Source organism: Drosophila erecta, unplaced genomic scaffold (assembly GCF_003286155.1).
Source record: "Drosophila erecta strain 14021-0224.00,06,07 unplaced genomic scaffold, DereRS2 tig00000092-arrow-pilon, whole genome shotgun sequence".
In the NCBI taxonomy this organism is placed as follows: domain Eukaryota; kingdom Metazoa; phylum Arthropoda; class Insecta; order Diptera; family Drosophilidae; genus Drosophila; species Drosophila erecta.
In genome coordinates, this window is record NW_020825207.1 from 17,190,548 (window position 1) to 17,198,839 (window position 8,292).

Sequence of the window (8,292 nt, forward strand, 5' to 3'; positions counted from 1 at the left end):
GTTCCTTTAAGCTATCTCAAAGTGTTTGCGATGAATAAGTCATGTGGTACATTACGCTGCCCCCTTTTCCACTCCTGGCCATTACATTTTCCGAGGGGCAAAGTAAATTGTCATATATGATAAATGAGCAGAGCCATGTTGACTTATTAAGTGCCAGCCACGGCAGCTTTCTCGACATCCACCGGAGTGTGTGCCCGCGTCCTTTTCGCACATCCTGCTCCTGCCCTGCGTGTCCTTTGTCAAGCTGTTTTTGTTGGTTCTGCGACTCTGCGGGTTGTCGTGCCCACATATGCATGCAAATGAAAAAAGAAGGCAGCCGAAGTGGCTCCCGACTCCTTCCCCGTGTCATAGATTGTGTGTGGGCTGGCGTTTGGCCACACAATTGCCTGGATGAGGGGCTCGTGGCCATCCATCATGTGCCCCTGGCAAACGATGCATTCAATTTGTCAGTTCTGCCCATGCACCTTCTTCAAGGGCAATGGCTTCGACGCAGAACTAGTCAAGCCAGGAATCTAGACTGAAAATGGAAATCTAAATCATAGCCATCTTGAGCAGTGGGACAGCGTGCTCAAATATGGCATGCAAGTATCTTCACCCAACTTTATCATTCTTTCGTATTCAACGTAATCATGATCCGAAGCGTAGGAGCACTAGTTAAAGAGGTATTCCGCAAAACAACAACTGCAGAGGGAACAACCTAGTGACTAACCTAATCCCGTGCCATCCAACTAATTTAGTGCTGACGCTGGCACTTGTTTACGCCGTTTTCGGTACTCGGTACTCGGTTTTTTGCCGCCCGAGGCGTGGGAGGCTGCCATGATGACGTCGATCTCCGCCGACGCAGGTTGATGGCAGCCGTTTGGGGCTTATTTCACCCTGTAGCGACTTTCCTTACACTACTTTCCCGGACGTGTTGACACACATTTTCTTCCCGTGCACGAGTTGTTTGCCCTGCGACATCGACTGACGTACAAATCAAAAGTTGCGGAGTGCAGCTGAGGTGGAAAAACGCTCTGGGATATGCAAATGAAAATGGGTAATTGTGCATATTCACATTCTTAGTGATGCTGTGCATGCAACAATTCGCATGCAAACATAAGCAGTGGCAAAATTTTAGAGATTAAATTTTCCAGCAAGTGTACGACACTGCGACGCAGTCTGTGGAGCTTGGATCGGAAAGGCGAGGCGGGAAAACGGCAGCTGATTTCCAACTAATTGACAAACGCCAGCGAGTGTGTGCTCGTCTAAGGACAAAGGTCCTTGGGCGCGGAAAATCAGGTTACACGAGTGGAAAGCCCAACGCTTTCAAATGCGCGATGCTGTCGTCGCAATTGCCTTCTAATTAGTGTTTATTGTTTCTCGTTGCGCCAAAGGTGAGGGCTAATTGTGATTATCGTCGAGTTTCTGTGGGTGTCGAGGGAGCAGTGTAAATGTACGTTTAAAGCCAAGGAAATGACGTCGGAGCCCCAGGGATTGGCATGAAATGAGCAGGTTAGTCATTACTTTGAATAATACATGTACTTCGGAAATATGTGTTTTTAAGCACACTTTCAGAAACGCACACTTCCTTAAGAACTAGAAAGATTGATTTATAAGAAATTGTAGAGCTTTAACTCAAAACTCTAGTTATCCAAACTGTTAGCGAGCTGTTAAGAACTCTACTTCCTAACTTTCCACTTACTGACTATGCGTCAATTAAATCTGTGAACTAAGTTAACTCACCTTTGGTTAGTTCTTCTGATTTGGTCCTTTTCACTTTCTGTCGCTTGTTTCCTTTGACAACACTTTAAGCCACTCGAAATTCCGTTCTAGTTCATCCAATTTTTTATTGAGCTCAGGACACAATCAACACGAAAGTCCTTGAAGGGAGAGCAGCAATTGAAGCGTAATTATTTGCTACGGCGCATTTCCTTGGCCGTGTGGCGTCGCTGGTCAAATGGCCAGAGCCGTAACCGAGCCGGACGCAGAAAGTCCGGACGGAGTGGGAGTGGCACCGCCACCGACACCGACGTAACTTGGCACTGGGTCAGTGGCGCAGCGTGGGATTTGCCGTTGTTATTGCTGTTGCCGCTGTGATTGGTGTCCTGTCTGTGAGTCTGAGCCAAGTAATCAGAATAATTACATGGCCCTAATGGCCACGGGGAAGAGGAGCTGGCAAAAATGCAGGACACTTGCTCATTTCTCAGTTGGCAGGCAATCGTCTGGGGAATATAGGACGGCCTATGGAAATTGAATATACAACTGGAAAAGTGAACATTCTGCTATCATATTTAACCCATAGTGCTCGAACCCTTTTAAATACATTCAGGAACATTATCATTCATTTTCCTGACAAATATTTGGAAATTCTATGTACTATTTATAATGAACTAAATCGAATAAAACTGAGTAGCCTTCACGGGGCTCAAGGAAAAAGGATATTCACGCACATCCTACAGAGCCGTGGCAAATACTCAGTGTTTTTCCTGCTATATAATAACAATACTTTTTGATTAGTTTTTGCTGCGCGCCGTTCTGCCGAAATAAAATTAAGCCGCAAGAAAATCAAAACCACCGCAGACGGTGAAGTAAACGCGTTAGAAGAAAATACTCATGAGTCAGAACTCACTTGTTGCTTACTCAAGCGGAAAATGTGCCATTTGTTTGAGCCACAAACAGCAAGCTACCAGTTCGGTTGTGTATTTAAGCCCTATTTGCGTTCTTACATTGGACTATTACATTTTCAATAAATCTTTTGTTAAATTTCTCGTAGAACAGTATATTTTTCTTGCTCGTCTCTGGTCAGGACACCATATGCCAGAGCAATAACAACAGCAATGCACAAGAAATCCCCAACGCATTTGAACACAAATTGTTATCAATGAATTGAAGCAAACAGAGGCGTTCACCATACCGGCAAAATGTGCGACAGCTGCGATAGCGTCGGCTAACTGAGCACAAAACTCTTGTGGCATCCGCGTCGCGTTCGAATCCTTACAGGATATTTTCGGCGTGTGCCGCTTGCTTATATAGGTTTCGCCACTGTTAAGCATTCTCTCTCTTTCTCAGGGGCGTGCTCAGGGGGGTTCGATAGATGTGGCAGCTGCAATTGTATATGTAGCTATGTATATTTAACTAAATCCAAATTCGTGCTTAACCGAAAATAAATAATAGTACCTTTCAAAATATATATATTCGGCTGTTAGAGCTCTGTTAACGTTGAATTTCACTATTTGACGAGAGCTATATTTAAAAATAATGCAAACCGGTTTTAATGTTCACATTTTGTTACTAAAGTTGGAAAACATAGTTTTTAAAATATATCCAAGTTTTCAACCCTCCGCCGATACGATTAATATCGAGTAGGTTGCTCCGTCGGCCAGCGTTGTAATCCAAAATACCGATTGCATCGCGCATACACCAGCTTTTTTACCACCTCTAGGTAAAGTGGGCACGATTTTTCTGTTTTTTACCGAATGCTTTAATTAAATCCAACAAAAAAACGCCAAATAAGTTTAAAACGGCCGGAAAAACATGCGGAAACCATGCGACTCATTGAAAATGCCAACGGTTTGATGAAAATTCGAGCGGGAAAAGCGCAGTGAGCGAAAATTCATTGAGTACGCGTGTGGGGAGAAGAAGAAAAGTGGAAATACAACGCTGAAAATTAACAGCGGCAAAAAACGTAGTAAACAATTGTAATGCGCTGAGCACCCAGCCGCCAAGTGGGATCGATTAAAATGACGGAAACCTTCGACGAGGAGCTGTTCGAGACGCGACTGGAGGCGCTAAAGGACACGCAGGAGGGCATCCAGCAGATGTCGAACTGGTGCCTACAGCACCGTTCAAACCACAAGAAGATCATCCAGTGCTGGCTGAACGTCTTCAAAAGGGGTGAGTTCGCAGTGCTGCCCCGCGCCTCACAAGCTAATGATCCACCTCCACCCTTCTAGTTCGCGTGGACCACCGCCTGGTTCTGTTCTATCTGGCCAACGATGTCATCCAGTACAGCAAGCGCAAGCGCTACGAGTTTGTGGAGTGCTGGGCAACAGCGCTCCAAAGAGCCACCACCATGGTGCGGTAGGTATTCCCAACCAGACGCGGGGCGGAAGTAGTGTAGTGGTAGCGACGAAACCCGATAATGCATAAACAACTATCAAAACAAACAAACAAACGTTCGGCCTGTCGCGAACTTTTCGATGCTTCTGTCTCCCTCTCATTATGAGAGCCATACTAATTCAGCTTTAAAAATTGTTTCTCCCACCAGCGACGAGCGCGTCAAAGATAAAATCCTACGAATTTTCAAGATCTGGGAGCAGCGTGAGATCTACAATGAGGAGTACCTCAGCGACTTGAGCGGCCTGCTGAACATAGCGCCGCCCAAAAAGTCCCAGATCGATGTCAGCGACGAGTTCCAGAATGCCAATCTGATCGCCCAGGTGAGGGAGTGCGTCGAACTGGCCGAGATCACCGACAAAAGCATGCAGAAGCTGCCCAAGCCGCCAACCTTCGAAATAGAAGTCATCAAGCAGCAGCTGAAGGATAAGAGCCACTCCGGAGACATTGAGAAGGAGGTGGAGCGCTGTGTGGCGTTCATCAATGCCTACAATAAGAACCTGCAGAACGAAATTAAGTGTCGGAAGGCGGTACTAGCCAGTATTGAAGCGGCGAAAAAGTTTTACGAACATCAGGGAAAGGAAGTCAAAGTGGTCGCCAGCGTAAGTCGTTTCTATTCAGTCATTCAAATTACAAAGCATTTACAAATGGTTTATCTTACAGGCCTATAAGAGCTTTGGTACGCGCATTAAAATAGTTAAACGAAAGCTGGACGAGACCATACCCAACCTGGCCAGTCCCATACCCTCGCCAGACGTGAATGCTCCTTCACCCGAACGCGATGCAGATCTCCAGTTGCCCGAGGAAAATAATTTGCCTCTGGTAATTATATCTAGTAAAATAATAATTGATGTTAGTTAAGTTTATTTACTTTCTTTACAGAACCTATTTGGCGGTAGTATTAATGGCTTCACAAGCTATCTGGATGGTGGCAAGCTGCCATTCGACATCAACGACTTCAAGCGGGACTCGAAAGATCGAGGAAGTGCCATTGAGGTGATTGGTTCGCGGTCGGATGACGAAGCATACGTGCCGAATGCCAATTTCTACAAGCCGGAGCCTATTTCCAGTTCCGATACCAGCTCCATACCAGGTCTTGGAGGATCAGCGGAATATACTCCAAATCCGCCCCTGTTCAGTTCTGGCAGCCAAGACCAATATGTCCCGCCTCCACCATCGCATCGCTACGGTGATAACGGAAACGGAGGAAGCAGTGGGGGTCAAAACGACCAGTACACGCCTGCGCCCATGCCACCGCCACCCTTGCCACCGTCGCTTGGCCCCTCTAGTGGATCGGCAGATGATTTCAACAACACGTGGAATATGAGTATGTCGTGGACGCCGCTCGACTCTAGCCTAAACAGTAGTGGGGCAAGCTCTTCTTCGTATGCAAATCAATCAACTCCCCATTCGCCGCCGCACTTTGACAGGAAGGCCAGCTCCACGGCAGCTCCGATCGAATATAACGAGCTTCTACATACGAATCCTGTAGCGCTGGGCGCCGAGGACGTAGACCATCGCACTTTGCAGCTTCCCCCGGCGTTCGATTTTGGCGCCAAGTTGGGTCTGAGCAAGGACAAGACCAGACAGTTGGTGGACATTGACCACAGGAATTTAATATCACTCACTGGTTCACCTGGCGGAGCAGAAAAGGTAACTTTTAAAGTAATCTTTTTTGCTTTTAATTTGCTCAACATACTTGTTGGATACAGCATTTATAATAGTTTTAGTTTAATATATTATAATACCTGGCAGTCTTCCTTTCAGGACTTTACTGGCGGCGATGTGGACTACCGCATTGTCCCGAATCCCAACGATGAAGGTATCATGGCCCCTCCTGGCAACAACTATGCAAAAAGCAAAACCTGCTCGCCGCTTAAATCCAATGCTAGTACGTGCGAGTAAAATAATTATATTTTACAAAATAAAACAAGTTCATTCCCTTAAAACAGGCTCTTCATCTGAATCGGACCGTGTAGATGGTGCTACGCGTTATGATCCTGCTGATATGGTTATTGATATGGATATGTCGGATGACGATATTGATGAGTCACTAAGAGGTAAGTTGAAAAAAAAATCCCTAGGGTAATGTTTATAACATATAAACAATTGGATGTTTTAGAGTCCAAGGAGGATAATGGAGAAGCCGATACCGACGCCAATGGTGCATTGACGCCATCGCGTCCAGTTTTGCTGGAAACTCCGCCTGAGTTTATTAATCCCTGGGAGGCAAACAGTTTTATGGGGGCCCCTTTGCCCGATGAAGAGGATCAGCAGCAACACCATGAACAGCAGCAAAATCAACAGCAAGAGCATCACCAACATCAGCAGCATCAACAGCAGCAGCCCTGGAACCAAATGAATCCCATCCAAATGGGAGGAGGTGGAGCACCCCCACCCCCACGACCTCCATATGGACAACCTTTCCCGCCCTTTCAGCGCTTTCCCGGTCCACCTATGAATGGTCCTGATGGAATGCAGCGTGGGCGTGGAAGAGGTCGGGGATGGAATGCACCCGGACCAGGTCCTTTCAGACCGCCTTACCAACGGATGCCCGGACCGGGATTTGATGGTCCCGGACCAGGGCCGCGACCATTTTTTCCTAGGGGTGGCGGACCTGGCGGTCCAATGCGTGGCCGCGGGCGCATGCGTGGTAAAGCTTGGATGATGTAATTACGTATTTTATAGATCTACAAACAGAGAGACCCTAGTTTTAGATTTCACCTATCTCACTTTGATTTAATTTAAAAAAAAAAGTGTATTGTATAGAACAGATAACTCATTAACCCCACACATTTCTCTTGGTTTCCCTTTGGGCGGTGGGCAGATGACGTTGGCAGAAAATATTGTACATTGCTGTGTATAATATTACCTTACCAACCTATGGTTGTTATTGAAAGCCAATGGTTTTCAATGTATAAAGAAGTATATTCTTGAGATAATATGTAACATGAATTCTAAACAAAAAACCAACGGCAATCTAAGCGAAAGTTAAATAAAATTATTCACGAACTTCGTTGAGCCATTTTATTGTGTAAAATATTATTAAAAGCTTATTGTTTCCAATCAGCCAACGTCAGCAGCCTTCATCCAGGGGAACCTAGGACAACACGTGCAAAGACTTTACACTTACACTTTTGTCTTACTTATGTTTGTGTGTTTACATAGATTAAGTATATAGTGTACAATTAGTTAATGCCTTCGCTTATTCATAGTGCTAAACATAGACACTAGTAATTGTAAATAGTTATAACGAAAATTAGTCCAAAAATTAATTGTTAACGTAATTCAAAAAGTTCTATGCTCTTCACTAATTGTCAATGATATTTATCTTTAAAAATATATATCGTCTTGAATTTATAATTTAACTATTTGCAATGAAAATCCAAATATAATGTTAATAAAAAACACTTTTCAGCACTTTCGTCAGATCGTTGTAATGGCATTTATAGAGCGATGTTTTCCCATCCTCGATATTTTAAAAATGTTTATGTATTCATTGAATAAATATTGTTGGATTAGCACCGATCCAGATTCCACCAACATAAATTTTAACAATTACGTTGAAATGGGATATATTACTTCTATTGGTGGCAGCCACGTTCATCGAGTGTTGACACTAAAAGCAGGCCGACCGTTACAATGATCTGACTTATGTAAATAAAAAGAAGTTAGTTAGGGTATTAATTATTCTCGACAAATAACTTTAAAAATTTCTCGAAAAACATTCTGGCCCACCAATTAAGGTTTATTCGAATTTATTAACTACTTAGTTAGTTTACTATGTACCATTTTACTTATTTTGTTGTGCATTCTATTCCAGACTTAGTGGAGAGCAATTTCTCAGATTTCTATGGACTCAAGCAATATACGATAGTTATAGTAAGCTAAGTTAACATTCTGTATTTAGTTCTATAAATACAAACATCAATGTGATATCTGAAACTGTATACATATTGTACAATGCGTATTTTGTGTTACTGGATACTCGTCATCATCCGTTTCGGATCGTTGGTCCACCCACAGTTCCCATAGCACTTACAAATGACTATGTTTAAATCAATTTTCGTCTAACCTTCGAAGGATCTAAGGCAGCGACTGTGTTTATCCTCAGTGTTTACCTGTTGATGTTTGCGGCATTTAATCACTTCTGTTTTGGAGTTGCCTCACTTTGAGTCGGAAGCGGAACTCATTAAT

General features: G+C 44.1%; 2 protein-coding genes across 4 annotated transcripts in view; one reads left to right on the top strand and one right to left on the bottom strand.

The window, feature by feature from the left end:
• The window catches only part of LOC6549289 (dual 3',5'-cyclic-AMP and -GMP phosphodiesterase 11), a 57,128-nt gene extending 54,136 nt beyond the window's left edge, over window positions 1-2,992 (bottom strand). Inside the window, exons 1-2 of the mRNA XM_026980185.1 lie at window positions 2,894-2,992; window positions 1,723-1,859 (exon numbers count right to left, since the gene is read on the bottom strand). The gene's annotated coding sequence lies outside the window, so the exon portion shown is untranslated. The remainder of the gene's footprint in view (window positions 1-1,722; window positions 1,860-2,893) is intronic.
• A 350-nt stretch (window positions 2,993-3,342) lies between these two features.
• LOC6549303 (regulation of nuclear pre-mRNA domain-containing protein 2) lies at window positions 3,343-8,045 on the top strand. 3 transcript variants are annotated; one of them, XM_026980755.1, is made up of 9 exons: window positions 3,343-3,873; window positions 3,933-4,059; window positions 4,247-4,697; window positions 4,759-4,917; window positions 4,978-5,748; window positions 5,863-5,986; window positions 6,048-6,155; window positions 6,218-6,748; window positions 7,919-8,045. In XM_026980755.1, exons 1-9 carry the CDS (start codon window positions 3,720-3,722, stop codon window positions 7,984-7,986), a joined length of 2,493 nt encoding a protein of 830 aa, XP_026836556.1. In that variant the 5' UTR covers window positions 3,343-3,719; the 3' UTR covers window positions 7,987-8,045. The 3 variants fall into 3 exon arrangements, with proteins under 3 accessions (XP_026836556.1, XP_015011942.1, XP_001974377.1); XM_015156456.2 differs by lacking the exon at window positions 7,919-8,045 and having other exon boundaries at window positions 3,396-3,873; window positions 6,218-6,768; XM_001974341.3 differs by lacking the exon at window positions 7,919-8,045 and having other exon boundaries at window positions 3,720-3,873; window positions 5,851-5,986; window positions 6,218-7,084.
• The last annotated feature ends 247 nt before the right edge of the window (window positions 8,046-8,292 follow it).

What these genes read in the sequence shown, in the direction of transcription:
- LOC6549303 (XM_026980755.1), top strand. Translation starts at nt 3,720, where the DNA reads ATGACGGAAACCTTCGACGAGGAGCTGTTCGAGACGCGACTGGAGGCG. An exon ending in AAGTCAAAGTGGTCGCCAGC is followed by an intron (nt 4,698 to 4,758) that starts GTAAGTCGTTTC and finishes TTTATCTTACAG; the next exon opens with GCCTATAAGAGCTTTGGTAC. An exon ending in TATTGATGAGTCACTAAGAG is followed by an intron (nt 6,156 to 6,217) that starts GTAAGTTGAAAA and finishes TGGATGTTTTAG; the next exon opens with AGTCCAAGGAGGATAATGGA.